Source organism: Saccopteryx bilineata, chromosome 10 (genome assembly GCF_036850765.1).
Source record: "Saccopteryx bilineata isolate mSacBil1 chromosome 10, mSacBil1_pri_phased_curated, whole genome shotgun sequence".
In the NCBI taxonomy this organism is placed as follows: Eukaryota; Metazoa; Chordata; class Mammalia; order Chiroptera; family Emballonuridae; genus Saccopteryx; species Saccopteryx bilineata.
The window spans coordinates 34,909,737-34,927,725 of NC_089499.1; the positions used below are offsets into that span (position 1 = coordinate 34,909,737).

General features: G+C 37.9%; 1 protein-coding gene across 4 annotated transcripts in view; it reads left to right on the forward strand.

The window, feature by feature from the left end:
- NEK11 (NIMA related kinase 11) overlaps positions 1-17,989 on the forward strand; it is a 275,610-nt gene that overhangs the window by 97,303 nt on the left and 160,318 nt on the right. For all 4 annotated transcript variants that reach the window (XM_066245120.1, XM_066245119.1, XM_066245121.1 and 1 more), the window contains exons 6-9: positions 414-540; positions 13,450-13,599; positions 13,693-13,771; positions 16,701-16,786. In XM_066245120.1, coding sequence (XP_066101217.1) covers positions 414-540; positions 13,450-13,599; positions 13,693-13,771; positions 16,701-16,786 — 442 coding nt within the window. The remainder of the gene's footprint in view (positions 1-413; positions 541-13,449; positions 13,600-13,692; positions 13,772-16,700; positions 16,787-17,989) is intronic.

Consider the following 17,989-nt stretch of genomic DNA (forward strand, 5'->3'; position numbering starts at 1 on the left):
TGTTTCTTAAAAATCTCATCTTTTCCTTACTGTCAACAAAGAATAAACTCTCCCCCTATGGATGAAATTGCAAATCATTATACTCAGACCTTTCAAAATCATTCTGTTCGTTGTTATTCAGACTTGAATTAGATTCTTATTTCAAGTTGCTGGTTTCTCACAATTCCAAAAATTAAAAATTTTTATTTACATAATTTACTTTACTGGCTTAAAGTCTTTCTGATATAAGGCTATGTTTTTAAAGCTATTCACTGGCATTTTTTAATTTAAAATATATCATGGTTATTTTCTTCCCTTTAAAGTGGTATGAGTTTTTGTATATTATAATTACCAAATTAGATATTCAGTTGTTAATTTCCAGGGCTCTTTTTCATGGTTTTCAAATATTTATAAAAACTGATTGTTATTTCAAGGGGATTTTGGAGTTTCTCGGCTCCTAATGGGCTCCTGTGATCTAGCGACCACTTTAACTGGAACACCCCATTATATGAGTCCGGAGGCTCTGAAACACCAAGGCTACGACACAAAGTCAGACATCTGGTGAGTGGGCAGTGGGCTTGTCCAAATGACTGTTCATCTGCTGCCCTGAGCGAATGATGCATTTTGGTTTTCAAGTCATTCACTTACTATATCCATTCACTTTTTATCCCTTTGAATTCTGAGTCATTTTGTGAACAGAGTAAAAGAAAGTCTTTTGAATTAGGAACTTTATTATATTCCATTAAATTGATTTCAAAATCTTTTTATTCCTACAATAATTGGTTTGTTTCAGTTATTTTCTTCTTGAACCACAAGGGAAAGTTCTTCATGTATAATAAGCAACAAATTTTGATAGGTTTCTGCTAGCCTATTAATTAAAGCATCTATAATCTTAAACACTGTGCTTGATTTTATTTTAAGGTTAACTTCCACCTCTGGTGAGAATGTGCAGCTTTACTTTATTTTTTTTTCCTTCTTGTTGCTTTAAAGAATTCTTACTAATGATGTTAACTTTAAGGATAAACTTAAATTTAAAAATTCTATGTTTTCAGTGATAGATGCATCTGAGATTTCTCAGTTTCTCTGAGCTCTTGTACCAAAGGGATCTCCCCTTCCTTATCGTGGAACGAGTTCAGATTTCAATATGGAAACCATGTGGAAATTGTATTCTATTGTTAGCAATAGATCCCATTTGCAGAAAATTTCTTTTCCATCGAAGAGGAGAAACCTGACATAATTTTTGACTTGTTAAAGGCTGAAAGAACAAACTGTCTGAAAGCTTGTTAAGTAAATACTTATTATATGCAAATAAACTTAATTAGTTCTGAGTTTTCAGAGATGAGCCATGTAAAAATTGTGCCTACTTCATTCTTCTCAGGAGGATAAAGTGGAAAGTTGCCTTTCCTCTGGTTGGAGAAAGAACACGCGAGAGAATTCTGTCAAAGCCAATCTGGCCTGCACGGGTTTGCTGGCTTGAGTGTGGGATCATAGGCATGACCCTATGGTTGCTGGCTTGAGTCCACACATTGCTGGCTTGAAGCCCAAGGTCACTGGCTTGAAGCCCAAGGTCACTGGCTTGAGCCCAAGGTCATTGGCTTGAAGACCAAGGTCACTGGCTTGAGCCCAAGGTCATTGGCTTGAGCAGAGGGTCACTCGCTCTGCTGTAGCCCCCTAGTCAAGGCACATATGAGAAAGTAATCAATGAACAACTGAGGAGACTAAGGAGCCACAACAAAGAATTGATGCTTCTCATGTCTCTTTCTTCCTGTCTGTCCTATCTCTCTCTCTCTCTCTCTCTCTCTCTCTCTCTCTCTCTCTCCATCTCTGTCACACACACACAGAAAAAAAGCAGGTCTGGCCATGGCAGATCCCCATCCATCCTGTCTTTTCAGTTTACTCTTACAATTATTCATTCCTGGATTATTCCATGGGTTTTTTCATTGATAGATTATTTCTGCCTTGGTTATCTTTTCTAATTCACATACCATCCTTCCTCATTACAACCTCTCAGCCCTTCCAAAACAACAACAACAAAAATAGAGAAAACACAAAGGTATATTCAGAGAAATTAGTTTCTTTAAATTTTGCTTTATTGAGCAGCTACTATTTTCAATGACTATGTAAAGGTCCTGGGGCATGAAATCAGAAGTGATGGGATTCCTGACCCTCAGGGTAAGTCTCTGGACTTTGGATTGAATTAGACTTATATACTATATTTCTTTTCACATTTAATATTTTTTATTACTATGGATATTTAAAAATAGATCCAAATATATAATTTCTTCATGATTTAAGATTACAAGATATCTTTGGAAGATGATGTTACATCATGTCATTTGAATTAAGAGTAAAAAATTTATGAAGCCCGTCCTTTAAGCTTTTAGAATTACATGCAGCAGGAAAGCTGGCTCATCTTTGATATGTATCTCCATTTGCGTGCCAAGCAGATGTGGGTCTCCTAGGAAACAGGGGCACTAAAACACATGGAGGGAAGAATACAGCATAGAGTCTTTTTGTCCCAGTTGTGTGTCTTCTTTTAAAAAAAATTCCTCTTAGTCTTGCATCAAGAATTATAGGAATAGCAGACAGTATTGCTCTAATGTTTTAAAATTATAAAAGCTTATAAAAAATGGCCTGACCTGTGGTGGCACAGTGGATAAAGCGTCGACCTGGAAATGCTGAGGTCACCGGTTCGAAACCCTGGGCTTGCCTGGTCAAGGCACATATGGGAGTTGATGCTTCCAGCTCCTCCCCCCTTCTCTCTCTCTGTCTCTCCTCTCTCTCTCTGTGTCTCTCCCTCTCCTCTCTAAAAAAATGAATAATAAAAAAAAGCTTATAAAAATGACATCTGACAAAGGCAAAACTTTAAAATGCCCAAAAGCCCCAATAAAAATGCAGGTGCAGGAGAAATTTAATATTATCTTTTGCAAGCTTCAGGTTAGCTCTCCTTACGGAGATTATTAACTATTCAGCAAGTACAAGCTAAGGATTTATCATCATCTTGACTCTAATAACCGCCGTATTATGAATTCAGAAGATACCTTGATTTTATATTAATTAAAACAAGCTTATCTGGTAATGAAATTTCTACTGCCAAATCTACAGTGGAGAGAATAACAGAGAACTATTAATTATAGAAGAAGATACATAAATGTGATAAGTAATATTTGGGAGACACTCTTAGAAAAATTAGATTGGATGAAGTTGAGAATTTTCCTTTGTATCTCAGTATGTGGTGTCTGTTTACTGTGGAATATTTTCTTTGGATTGGAAACACTTGTGCATAATTGACAGGTGTTTGGCTCTAGCAATAATAGCTGTGCATACTACATTTATAATGTTTAAAAAAGAATTGGTATAATACTAATTATATTTCCATCTGTTAATGTTTGCCTCTATGTAAACTTATCTTCCTTCTACAATCTTTTAAACCTTTCAGGATTCAGTTATTTATAGCAATCAAGTACAGGAAGTCTCTCTCTTAAAAGTGGGTTAGATTCCAGAAATTTAGAAACCATTATTTAGAAAGTGAGGATAATTAGGTTCTCTGAAGACAACACTTTGAATGTGGCTGATATGTATAAACAATTACTGAACACTTTTTTTTCCCCCACAAGAAAAATACAGTATGTGAGTTGGGTTCCTAGGCCAGATCTTTATATATTTATTTAAATTATGAATAGTTATAATGTATTATTTTGGTAGAGAAACAAGTAAAGGACGATTCTACTGGAAGAGTGGTACTGTAATTAAGTAGAATATTTCATTATTGGTTTTCTCTATCTTGTTCCGAGAGATCAATTGGATGGCTCTTTGATCTTGTGGCCCATGTTCTTTGAGTGATTTAAGTGGAGGAAACAGTCGTGGGAACAGTAGGGGCATCAGAGTGTACTGTGAAGCTCTCGGGGTTTTGTTCCGAGATCTGGTATGGGGTTTGGCTGGAGAGGGGACACTGGAGGAGTATGGTTCACACCCAACATTGGAGTCAGACTTTGGTGATCTCAGGCAGAAATGTCAGATATGGCTTAGCTACAGGTAGAAGAAAACAGATGAACAGCACCTGCCTGGCCTACCAGGACTAAGCACATATCCACACAGGAGAGTATTCCCGGAGTGCGCAGGGGAAGGGCGGGGGGAGAGATAAGCCTATTTTCTTTCTTTTTCCCAGCACATTTCCCACTGAACCATCCATGCTAGAAGGCTGGGAATAACAGACATTCCTTCTCTCTCGCCTCATATTCATAGTAACTGTACGCTAGTGATCCTATGGCCTAAAAAATTTTTAATCAGTCTTCTCAATTTCCACTTCCATCTCTTTAGTCTATGCCCTTATCATATCTCTCCTGGAATTCTTCAATACCTTTCCACTTCCTCTGGCTCCCTGCATTCAGTCCAACAATACAACCAGAAAAAAATGTCCAACATAAGGAACTAATTATTTGACTTCTTAGCTGTAAATCCTCCAATGATATGCCATTACCTAGCCAGTGAACCCCAAACACCTTTGCATGGAAAGTCATCCTCACGCCTTCCCAGCTTCTGCTCCTGCCAGCACCTTCCCACATCTACCGAGAACTCCAGAGAGGCCGATTTTCTGGTGAAGGATTTAGGAAAGGGAGAGATTACAGGACAACTTGGCTGCGGTTCAAGAGCTACTGTGGGGCCTGCAGGTAGCCGGCTGCCAACACCCCCTCTCCTGCCTCTTGCTGCAGGAAATTCTGCAGCGAGAGAGCCCGTTTCTCCACCTTCCTGGGCGGGGCAGTGCCTGTGTGGGCTCACGCTGTTGGAGAGGGAGTGCCCTCCCGGGGAGCGAGCTCTGGTGGCATTAATTCCTCAGAAGCTGAAGTCGGAAAACATCTGATTGATTAATACCCAAATCTACTACATCTGACATGAGATGCAGTATATGGGGGTATTAATATCTTTTTTAAATGACTTCCATGAAATAATTACTACAAACTGCAGATATCATATTAAAAAGGTCATAATACAACTGCAGCAACAGAGCCAGAAGTAGCTACTCTCTATAGAGTGCCTCCTCTGTGATCAACAGTCAATATGCTAAGTGCTTTATATATCTATCTAAGCGTATTTGCTACTACAAAAGAATAATCATACTATAGATAATTTTATAATCTGCATTTTTCACTTAGAAAAATGAAACATTGCATATGCAAAATACAGTGTGTCCGTAAAGTCATGATGCACTTTTGACCGGTCACAGGAAAGCAACAAAAGAAGATAGAAATGTGAAATCTGCACCAAATAAAAGGAAAACCCTCCCAGTTTCTGTAGGATGATGTGGCAGCATGTGCACATGCGCAGATGATGATGTAACACCGTGTATACAGCGGAGCAGCCCACGGCCATGCCAGTAGAAATGTGGACAGTAGAGAGGAAAGTTCAGTGTGTTCTGTGGCTCGCTAAATTAGAATCTGTGACCAAAGTGCAATGTGAATATCAGCGCATTTATAACGAAGCACCACCACATAGGAATAACATTACTCGGTGGGATAAGCAGTTGAAGGAAACCGGCAGTTTGGTGGAGAAACCCCGTTCTAGACCATCAGTCAGTGACGAGTCTGTAGAGGCTATACGGGATAGCTACCTAAGGAGCCCTAAAAAATCTGTGCGTGAGCCCACATCAAACTGCACTGAATAGGTATGAAACTGGGAGAGTCTTCTTTTTATTTGGTGCAGATTTCACATTTCTATCATCTTTTGTTGCTTTCCTGTGACTGGTCAAAAGTGCACCATGACTTCACGGACACACTGTATATCTACACATTAGTTAAATGTTTGCATGATATTCTATACCCAGGCACACTAATTTATTCAACCAAGACCTTAATATTTTTGTTTTGAAGATCTTTTGTCTTCGTCTTTGAGCGTGTTTTCCACGTTTATCCGGGTGTGGATTTGCACTCACCCTACTCGGAGTTGGTGGAGTTTCTTGAACATGCAGATCCTTCCGCTTCTTCCCACACAGGTGCTGGTACTGTGCAGGTCGCATGGTGATTGTGGCTTGTATTGTATCACTTGCTCGTTTCTTGAGGTCTGAGAATACACATTGTCACCTAAATTTATTGAAAACATTGGCCATGGTTTTTGGTTTGCTAGCTAGCTATTCTCTCTGTTTTACATGGGGATTCAAGAAAGATCCAGAAACTAGACTTCCAATATGACTGCTATTTCCCCCAAATACTCAGAGTCGGCATTTTAACAAACATCTCTGCTTGATTTGTATGCATATTAAAACTTGGGAAAAATTGATAGAGGTTCTGGGACATGATAAGCCCTTAATAAACAGTTGCTATATAATATTCCTTCTCAAATATTAGTTTAAGCAGCCCAATGTCTTCCATTACATTTAGATGGAGTTGATATTGATACCCAATTTCACCTAAATAAAGACTTATTTAGGGCAACACACGCTAAAGAGAGAGAGAGAGAAAAAAGCATCAACTCATTGTTCTACTTAGTCGTTCCATTCATTTGTGCCCTCATTGCTTGCTTCTCATATGTGCCCTGACCAGGGATTGAACCTGTGTCTCAGTTTGTCCACTGAGCTACCCGGCCAGGGCCAATACACACTACTCTTATATTAAATTTCTATTAATTTATTTATTCAACTGTTTAAATTATGTGCATTCTTTTCTAGATGATGTCAGGATGATTCTCAATGACATCAAATAAAAATATGTATTATTTAAAAGCTCGATATAGCTTTCACAATCAACCAGAGTCATGCGTTTCTGCGTGGCAGGCTTTTCTTTGTAGAGTCTGAGAAGATTTCATGGAGTAAATTTAGGTTACCTTGAGACAAGACAAACTTTGAGTTACATTTGCAATTCACTGTCAGCCTGAGCTTCAGGAATCCGTTAAGCAGTTCTGGTCGACGGGAACAGATGGCACGCTTGTGGAGTTCAGGTGCAATATGCTTCGCATGTTCCCGACACCAGCTTTTGTTTCATAGCTGCATTCACTCCCTCAGGGATTTATTTGTTTACTTCGCATTGACTGTATTTTGGAAAAAGAAAAGAATGCAAATCATAGACTTCCAAGTAAAACGTGCCTCTCACTTATATGTTCAGCTCATCTCTCCAGCCCCTTGACTTGCTTTCACATTGCCAAATTTAAAACCTGGAGTCAAATAAGAGAAACATCTTCCAAAAGGATGTAAGTGATGAGTCTGAGATGATGCCAGGCCGATGTGCTATCCACTGAGCCAACCAGCCAGGGCAAGAAAACTTTTTATATAGTATAAAAAGTACTGCCTTCATATTGTCTTGTGAGTGTGTGTATGTGTGTGTGTGTGTGTGTGTGTGTGTCTATGTCTATGGCCATACCACCCCAAACGTGCCCAGACTCATCTGATGATATTTTTCATTTTAGCCATTCTGTTGAGCTTGTAGTGTTACTGCACTGTTGTTCTAATTTGCAGTTCTATGTTGACTAATAATGTTAAACATGTTCGCATAATTTGGAACCACTTAGTGTCTCTTCAAGTCTTATGCCCGGATTTCTATTGGATTCTCTTCTTTTTGTTTTTGATTTGTGGTAGTTTCAATTAATTTTTTGTTTGTTTTGACAGAGACAGAGAAGAGAGTCAGAGAGAGAGAGACAGATAGGGACAGATAGGCAAGAAGGAAGAGAGATGAGAAGCATTAATTCTTTGTTGTGGCACCTTATTTGTTCATTGATTGCTTTCTCATATGTTCCTTGACTGGGGAGCTACAGCAGACCAAGTGACCCCTTGCTCAAGCCAGCGACCTTGGGCTCAAGCCAGTCACTGAGCCCCAGGTGGTGGTGCAGTGGATAGAGCATCAGCCTGGGATGCTGAGGACCCACATTCAAAACCCTGAGATCGCCAGCTTGAGCATTGGCTTATCCGGCTTGAGCGTGGGCTCACCAGCTTGAGTGTGGGGTCACAGGCTTGAGTGTGGTATCATAGACATGACATCATGGTCTCTGGCTTGAGCCCAAAGGTCACTGGCTTGAAGCCCAAGGTCGCTGGCTTGAGTAAGGGGTCACTGGCTTGAGCAAGGGGTCACCAGCTCATCTGGAGCCCCCTGGTCAGAGCACAAACGATAAAGCAATCAATGAACAACTGAGATACGGCAACTATGAGTTGATGCTTCTCATCTCTCTTCCTTCCTGTCTGTCTCTGTCCCTCTCCTTTTCTCTCTCTCTCTCACTAAAAAAGAAAACAAAAATCTGCTAGTATTTTGATTGATCTTGCATTATGTCTGTAGATCATTCTGGAATAAATTGACTTCTTCATAATATTGAATCTTCCAACTTCAGAATGTAGATCTACTCTTCTATCCCCTCCATTTTTTAGATTTTCTTTGATTTCTCTGAGCCATGTATCCTGGTTTATAGTGTAGGAGTCTTGCACATCTTTCATTGGATTTATTACTAGATATTTGATATTGTGTAATACTAATGGAAATAACATTTCTAATTTTATTTTTAAAATGTATTTGTTGCAGGCTTATAGAAATTACCTTTCATGTACACAATCATATTGAAATGCTTAATTTCAGTTTAATATCTTCTTTTTTATCCATATATATACATTTTATCCATATATATATATAATTTTAAACTTTTTCTGACCTCACTGTTTTGGGTAGCACCTTCCTTGCAACAATATTCCATAGAATATTGTGATGATAGTGAGCATTCTTATCTGGTTCTTAATTTTAAAATAAAAGTATTAACTATCAACATTTCACCTATAAGCATAAGTTTTACTATATGTTTTTATAGCTTTAAAATGCAATTAAGGAAGTTTCCTTCCATTCCTAGTGTGCTAATAGTTTTCTTCTTTTATAAAACACAAATGGGTTTTGAATGTTATCAAATGCTTTTTTCTGCTTCAATCAAGATGATAGAATTTTTCTTTTCTCTGAGGTCCTTTCCATTGATTGATTTTCAAAAACTAAATCAACCTTGTTTTCCTGAAATAAAATCCACTCCGTTATGATAGTCTTTTGTGTATATCATCATATTCTATGTGTAATATGTTGTGTATGTGTGTTTTGAATCTCTTTTCATAAAAAATTTGCCTATAATTTTTTTCCTGCAATATTCTTATTATTTTAGTATGAAAATTATGCTGACTTTATAAAATGAAGAGCATGGTTAAGACTGGTATTCTGTATTTCTTAAATATTTGGAAGAATTTTCCAGTAAAACCATCTGGTCCTAGAAGGTTTGTGTGTGTGTATGTTAGGGGTGGGGGCTTTAAAAATTCTTTTAAATTATTATTTTAAATAATTACTTATCCCCATTTACTAAATAAAAGATTCTTCAGTGTTTCTATTTCTTCTTGTATCAGTTTGGTAAGCTATATTTTTAAAAGACTGTTCATTTCATCACATTTGTTAAATTTATTGGGAAAAAACATGTTTATAATGTCATCTTTATACTTTCTATTTCTTGTGGAGTCTATAGTGTTGTACACTCTTCCGTTCCTGTTATGGTAATCTGTGCGGCTTTTTGTTGTTGCTTTCTTAATCAGTCTTGTTAAAAGTCTATTAAATGTATTAGTCTTTACTGATTTTATTATTATTGTCTCTTTGTTTCTATTACATTAAATTTTGCCTTTTAAATTTCTGCTCTTAAACTACTTTTTGGTTTGCTTTGCTGTTATTTTTTTATCTTCTCAAGCTGACTTAGTTCATAGATATTTAAAGCCTTTTTTTCTAATATATGCATTTAACACTTTCAATGTTGCTATAATCACTTATTTTATTTTATGTTTTTATTTATTAACTCGAGAGAGAAACAGAAAAGGAGAGAGAGAGAGAGAGAGAGAGAGAGAGAGAGAAGCATCAACTTGTATTTGCTTCACTTTAGTTGTTTGTTGATTGCTTTTCTTATGTGCCCTGACCAGGGGGCTCAAGCTGAGCCAATGACCCCTTATTCATGCCAGTGGCCTTGGCCTCAAGCCAGTGACCTTTGGGCTCATGTCAGTGACCTTGAGATTATATTGAGGATCCTGCACTCAAGCTGGTGACCTAAGGGTTCAAACGGGGAACCTTAATGTTCTAGGTTGATGTGCCGCCACTGGTCAGGCTATAATAATTTGTTTTAGTTTCATTTAATGTGTTAATATTTTATACTGTTATTAAAATTTAGTTAATATTTTATAATTTCTATTGGAATTTTTAATTTTACTTTAGGATTATTTAGTGTGTATTTGTTGTTTTGTTCAAGCAGTGGAGATTTTGTAAGTTTCCTTTCTCTTTCTGTTATTAATGTCTAGCTTAAGTTCACTGTGGTCAGGGAATGTGCTCTGAAATGTTCAACCTTAAAGTCTGAGGCTTGTTTTATGATCCTGATTATGGTCAATTTTGGGAAATGCTCCATGTGCCCTTGAAAAGAATCTGAATTCTGTCATTATTAGGATTCATTTATGTTAATTTGTCAGTTATGTCAATTTTTGTCACTGTGTTTGGATTTTCTCTATCCTTATTGATTTTTTTGGTCTGCTTGTTCTGTCAGCTATTGAAAGAGGCATGACAAAGTCTTTCACTATGATTGTGTATTTGTCTATATTTTCTCTTAATTTTTTTGAGTTTTGCTTCACATACACAGTTATTGGGTTTTAGAATGGTTATGTTATTAACCCACTATCTTAATTTTAGTAGTGATTCTTGCCTTAAGTCTACTTTATCTGATACTAGTATAACTACACTGCAATATTTTTATAAGTATTTGCATGGTGTATCTCTTTTTACGAACAGCTCTTTGTTCTTTGTTCTTATACTTAATTCTTTGAGTAGTACAAACATTCATGCATGTCTTCATGCCTCCTGACCATCCAGAGTACGATCATACAAAAATTATTATTTTAAAAATGTGTAAGGCAACATTAAAAAAAGGCAAATATGTGTTCTTCCTGTTTCCATAAATTGGTTATCAAACAAACATGATATTTAGTTAATAAAACTAACTGTAACTAATTTCATTTTTTGAAAAAAAAAAAACAACTCACTCCTGGAGGTCAATGAGCATGAAAAAACCTCACTACTCAAAGGGTAAAGGTTTGTTCTATGAGTATATCTAACATTTTACCCGATCTGATAATCTTTTTAATTGAAGTATTGTCCATTTATATTTAATATAATTACTCTGTATTTATGTCATCTTATTATTTGCTTTCTATTTATGCACCACTTGTTTTATATTTTCTTCTTTCTTGCTTCCTTTTGGTTTAAAATTGTATTTGTTCTTTTTCCCCCCTCTAGTAACTTGTTAGTTATACATTTGTCAGTTATATATTATTTTATTGTTCTTTTGGTGATAATCCCTAGCAATTATAACACACATTCATGACTTTTACAGTCTAGTAAAAGGTATTAATTTTACCACTTTCCCATTAATACATAGTAGGACCTTAAAATACTTTAACTCTATTTATGTTAATTGACTCTCATGCCTTTTGTACTATTTTTCTATGAATTTTTTTCTACATAATTTTTAAACCCCATAATATATTGTTAATATTGTTTTGTAAAGTTAATGTTGACCTTTACATATTCACAGAATTACTCTTCCTTGTACTCCTCATTCCTTCTTGTGTTCTTGTGTCTGAAAACAGGATATTTTTTTTAGTGCTGTCCTGCTGGCAGTGGATTCTCTCAGTTTTTGTTTGTCTAAAAATGTCTTTATATTATCTTTATTGAAGGAGCTCTTTTTGGTATTGAAATCTAAATATATGCTACTACACCAGATATCATTTAATAGCCTTACAGATGGATGCAAAATTAGTAAGCTCCGAATAATGTTCGGATTTTATCATTTTACATTGATTTTGGTGTTCTAGCTAATATCATGTGAATTCTCCTAACATTCCCCTTTATTATAGCTTTCTGTAATGAAAATTGTGTAGAATTTGGGGAGAAAAATGCCTTATGAAATTGGCCAAGCGATTTAACTTTCCTGAGCCAATTTTCTCATGTATAAATGTGAAATCACTGTGACATTATGAGTCTCTGATGAGATATATATGAAAGAGTTTGGTAATATGTAAAGTACTACTGCAAATAATAGTAACTTTTATTATTTATTATTTATATATAGATAAACTTTATTATTATTTGCTGGAACAGAAATGTTCTCAGTATATATTCTCTTACAAATGCACATTTTCATGACCTCTCACGAAATGGTTAAAATGATAGTACTTGTATGTGTATGTAGTTATATATACTCTGCCTTTTGAGAAAGTAGGACGATGTTAAAGGTTACTTAAAACACAACTTAAATAAGGTTAATTGTAAATTTATTTCTGATGTCACAAGCAAGTAACATCAAAAGGGAGACCTGGCCAGTTACATAATTCAAAATACCCATAAGATTTGATCATCCATTATTCAGTAGAAGGACAGTTATTGGTTAATAAAATTATATAGGTTTCAGGTGTACAATTCTATAATTCATCATCTGTATATTGTATTGTGTGTTCCCCACCCCAAGTCAAGTCTCCTTCCATCACCATTTATACCCTTTTACCCTCTTCTGCTTCCCCCTTCCCTTTTATAATCAACATACTACAGTTCTTTCTCAACATTAAGTTCAGGCAGAAATTTTCCCCTTAGTTTTCTTAATGACGTAGAGTTGTTTGAATGATGGTTCTGCTGGTTTAGAAGTTACTGATTTGCATGGTTAATACAAGTCAGTGTTGGACCTATCTAGAATGTTAATATTCTGTTTCATACCCCTGAAGGATGAATTATACATTTTAATGTGAGCTGCAAGTAACTGCTTTTCCACCCTACTTGCAAATGGATCTTATTCAAAGAACTAATAAAGAATGTGGATCCTTGTCAAAATGCATGGATACACATTAGACGGAAGTTTAGGCTGATAAATTAAAATTTTATTTTGCATATATAACATTTAAAAAACTGCCGTAAGAGGATATTTAGCTGCATTTTATTTTTCTTTCATAGAGGGTAATTTAGAAATTTCTTACTCCACTGGTCAAGTATTTGTTGGGTTCTTACTATGTATAGGCATGTTGCCACTGGTTTGTTTGCTCTCCTTTGACAAAATGTGGCCACTGAGACTTAGATGTACTTTCTTCGTTCACTTTTTCCTCTTCTTTTTCAGTAAGTATGCATTTAAATGGAACAGAACATTATGAAACTGAGGCTTTTAAACAACTGAAGTGTATGTTAGTGCCTCACCCAGTGTTTTTCAACCGCCAGTCAGCAGACTGGTCCACCAGAAATTTTGTGCCAGTCACAAAATAGTTAACTACCTTGACATTGTATGAAGATTATAGACCCAATGATCTTAGTTTAATCTGCGTTAGCCTCTTCGAAATAATTATCCTATTTTCACCAGCCCCCAAGTATAAAAAGGTTGAAGACCACATCTAAGGTTTTGTATGATGATTGAATTTAAGAGAGGATATTTGCTCCTTATTTAAATTTTTTACTTTGTCTTCAGGTCTCTGGCATGCATTTTATATGAGATGTGCTGCCTGAGTCACGCATTCACTGGCTCCAATTTCCTGTCCATCGTTTTAAAAATTGTTGAAGGTGACACTCCTTCTCTCCCTAAGAGATATCCAGGGGAACTGAATGCCATCATGGAAGGGTATGAAAATAAATGTATTACCACAGAAACAATTTTAAGTGGTATATATATTTTAGTTCATCCAAAAAATAATTTTCTTTTTAAACATTACAGCATGTTGAACAAGACTCCTTCACTGAGACCATCTGCTATAGAAATTTTAAAAATCCCTTACATCGATGAACAACTGCAGGTAATTAAAATGAAAGGGATACTGGGAAACACATATTAATTAACATTTATATACATTCTAGGAATTGAAGAAATGCTGTGGGAATAAGATGCATTAAGAATCAGTTAGGCCTGACCTGTGGTGGTGCAGTGGATAAAGCGTCGACCTGGAATGCTGAGGTCGCCTGTTCAAAACCCTGGGCTTGCCTGGTCAAGGCACATATGGGAGTTGATGCTTCCTACTCCTCCCCCTGCTCTATCTCTTTCCTCTCTCTCTAATAAAAAAAAATGAATAAATAAAACCTAAAAAAGTAAATTAAAAAAAAAAAAAGAATCAGTTAGCCCTGGCCAGTTGGCTCAGTGGTAGAGCATCAGGCCGGCAAGTGGATTCCCAGGTTTGATTCCCAGTCAGGGCACACAGGACCCTCTACTTCTCCATCCCTCCCCCTTCTCTCTCTTTTTTTTTCTCTCTCTCTCTTTCCCTCCCACAGCCATGGCTCAGTTGATTCAAGCACATTGGTCCCAGGCACTGAGGATGGCTCAGTGGAGCCTCTGCTTCAGATGCTAAAAATAGCTTGTTTATAAGCATGGCCCCAGCTGGACAGAGCATTGGCCCCAGACAGGAGTTGCTGGGTGGACCCCGGTCAGGGCGCATGCAGGAGTCTGTCTCTCTATCTCCTCTCCTGTCACTTGGGGTGGGGGGTGGGTAGGAGGAAGAATCAGTTAGAAGGAGAAATGAAAAAAAAATTTTTTAACTGAGGGGAATTATTAGTCAGGACAGTCTCTTTGCATAAGAAGGTATATGAACTCTGGTTTCCCGGTGCCCAGATATTAGGATTGTGATTTCCTACCCAAACTCATCATCCATCCTTAGAGCTCTTGGTTTAGAGATTTTACCTTAACACTTTGTAAATATATCCCTGCAAAAACAAAAATTTATACTTCCAATAATAAAATCTGGGATTTCCACTGAGCCTTTACTATTCTATTCCTTTATTATGTATCTCAATAATACTTTTTATTGATTAGATGAGTTTATTTTGTTTTTCTTTAATTTAGAAACTATGATGTAGAGAATTTGCCTTTGAGGATAAGAAAATAGCAAATGGCACACTCTCAGGAGAGTGTTTTGTTTTTGTTTTTTAAACTTGGCTTTTACAATAGAAATTCTTCAGGCAAATTTTGTTTAATTTTATGAATATCTTTAAGAGGATGCCAAAGCATTCATTCACCTTTAAAAGTGTGCACACGTTGTCATCAGTGTCCAGTTCTAAAGCCAAAGGAAACAGGATGCTGACTTGACGTGCATTCATTAGTCAAGTGCAGGACACTGTGACACTGGGGGTGCAGAAACGAAAGGGACGCATAGGGCTCCAGTCCTTTGGAAGCTTGACCACTAGTAAGAGAACCCAATAGCCAAGGAAAAGCAAGCAAATAAAGAAAATAATTATAAATTCTCACAAGCACTAGGAAGAAAGCAAATAGGGCGCTGCAAACTGAGGGAGGGGGAGGGTTTGGTGGTCAAAGAAGGAGTAGGGGACCTTTGACACCAGCGACATGGAGAGAAGCAGCAGCCATGTGAAGCGCCTGAGAGTGTTGGAGTCACAGGGAAATAGCCTTTGTAGAAGCCCTGAATTAGGTCCTGCTCCGGGAGGGAGACAAGGAGGGGAGGGAGACCAGGAGGGGAGAGAGACCAGGAGGGGAGGGAGACCAGGAGGGGAGAGAGACCAGGAGGGGGAGAGAGACCAGGAGGGGGAGAGAGACCAGGAGGGGAGGGAGACCAGGAGGGGAGGGAGACCAGGAGGGGAGAGAGACCAGGAGGGGAGGGAGACCAGGAGGGGAGGGAGACCAGGAGGAGAGGGAGACCAGGAGGGGAGAGAGACCAGGAGGGGAGGGAGACCAGGAGGGGAGGGAGACCAGGAGGAGAGGGAGACCAGGAGGGGAGAGAGACCAGGAAGGGAGAGAGACCAGGAGGGGAGGGAGACCAGGAGAAGAGGGAGACCAGGAGGGGAGGGAAACCAGGAGAAGAGGGAGACCAGGAGGGGAGGGTGTTAAGAAGTTGGGGAAGCAGGCCAGCAGAGGGGAGGTGGGGAGCCCCGTGGTGCCTCCAGGTCTCTCTCCACAGGGCGCAGCTGCTCCTCCAGCCCAGGGCGGTCCGTTTGAATCAAAACCACATTTAAGAGGCTGTGAGTGCACAAAATATAGTCAAAAGGGACCCAAGGGGACCTTCTGGGACTAAGGTGGAACAAATGAGGCATTTGTCCTGGGCCAAGAGTCAAGAGGACAACAGAAACTCAGTAATCATGATAAATAATATTTAAATGCAATCTTTTACAAATCCAAATTAATGCTAAATACCCATGGTAACAAAATATCAAAAGCTCAAGAATAATATCCAACAGGGCTAGGACTAGGTTAAGACAAGTAAGGTGGAATGGTACAAATTTAAGGCTGAAACCTGCCTTTAGTTAAACTTTTGATATTGTGTTCTCCACTGCTTAGGGCATCAATTTTGATTTTTTTGATAGTATTACATTAAAAATATTCTTTATCTTGGTTTCTATGATTTTTGGTGCCCCTTAAATTTTGTTTCTAAGGTAAGTGCCTTGCTCGCCTGCCGCTAGTCCTAGCCCTGGGCGTGTGGAACCGGGGCTGGAGAGAGCTTGGGTGTCCCTGGAGCCCAGTGAGGCCTGCCCTTGTCTGCGGAGCAAGGAGTGAGAGAAGAGACAGTGCAAGATGAACTGGGAGAGGCACGCAGAGCCTGGCCCCTCAGGATCTGGTCATAATCCACTATGTAATGTGTTGTAACCCTTTATAGAAGGAAAAATAGCTACCAGTGGGTTCTGTATTCAAGCTCCCGGATGGTCAGGAATGGTGGAAATTAAAAAGGGTACCTGGTAGTTTTATGCCCTTCCATCCCTCGAAGGTGTGTCAGGGTTGTTATTTTTCAGCACCTGGTGTATAGATATTCGGAAATAATGCCGGAAGACAAGAATGTGAATTGTCAGAAGGAGGCTGCTCATATAATTAATGCCATGTAAGTAATTACTTGGTTTTTTTTAAAAGCCCATTGAGCATAAATATTAAATGCATATATCTTCAAAAATCTAACTCTTTAAAAATGCTAAGCTGACTGCATGGAGGATCCTCAAGCTCACTTAAGTCTTGCCAAGAAATCCAGGCGCTTCAGTAAGTTGGCGTCCCAAAGCCCTTTGCCTCAGGTGGAAGCAAATTGAAATCATAAAAGTTTAAACCACTCGACAGCTCACAGATCTGCAGGGTAGCTCTGCAGTTGCCTTGTAAGTGTGGAGAGAAATTAATATCTCAAACATTTAGCGATATATATGTTAATGTAGCTTCCGTATTAAGCACAAATGGGTTTCACATGCTGTTTGCTTAGCAGGCACTGTCAGAGTATCTATTGAGAAGACAGCACTGAGGAGTCCCGGAACAATGGAAAATAAGCCTCTTTCTTGAGCTATATCTAAGATCTAGAGAATGTGTTTTCAAAATAACTATACCACTCACCAAAATTACGGGATATATCAAAATGAATATGAAGCGATTACAAAAAACATTTGATTTTTTTTTTTAATTAAACAAGAACATCAGAAAAGCAAATGAGGGAAGTGGGAGAGGGGAGGGGATGAGAGAAGGTGAAGGGATTAGTGAAAGTGTATATATATATATATATATATATATATATATATATATATATATAACACAGATACAGACAACAGGACAGCAGATCCCAGAGGGAAGGGGGGAGGGAGTTAGGGGGAGGGGGTGGAGGGATATAAATAGAGACACAGGGGTGGGGGTGAGGGTGCTATATTCAGTGGGGCACTTGAATCCATGTTAACACAATAAAATTAATAAAAAATTTTTTAAAAAGCAAACAACATCAAAGAAAGTTTTTGATTATGCAAATGAGATGCAAAACTAACTTTTATTTCATTGGTGAAAATGCACTATACAAAAGGCTGAAAGTTCTGGATATCTGCATGTTCCCTGACCTCCTAATTTTTGTGAGCAGTGTGTAATTATTTCCTGACCTAACTTCTGTCTCTTACCCCATCAAAATTTCTGTACTGTCACCTATAAGAGCCCAGAATACCAGGAGACTTCAGAACAGCTGTGCACAACTGTGCAGGCTGTATACTGCACAGCTCCTGGGCCACCAATTATATAGACCAACTTTATAATTTTGCTGAAGGAACTTTCTGTTTAATTTTGTCTG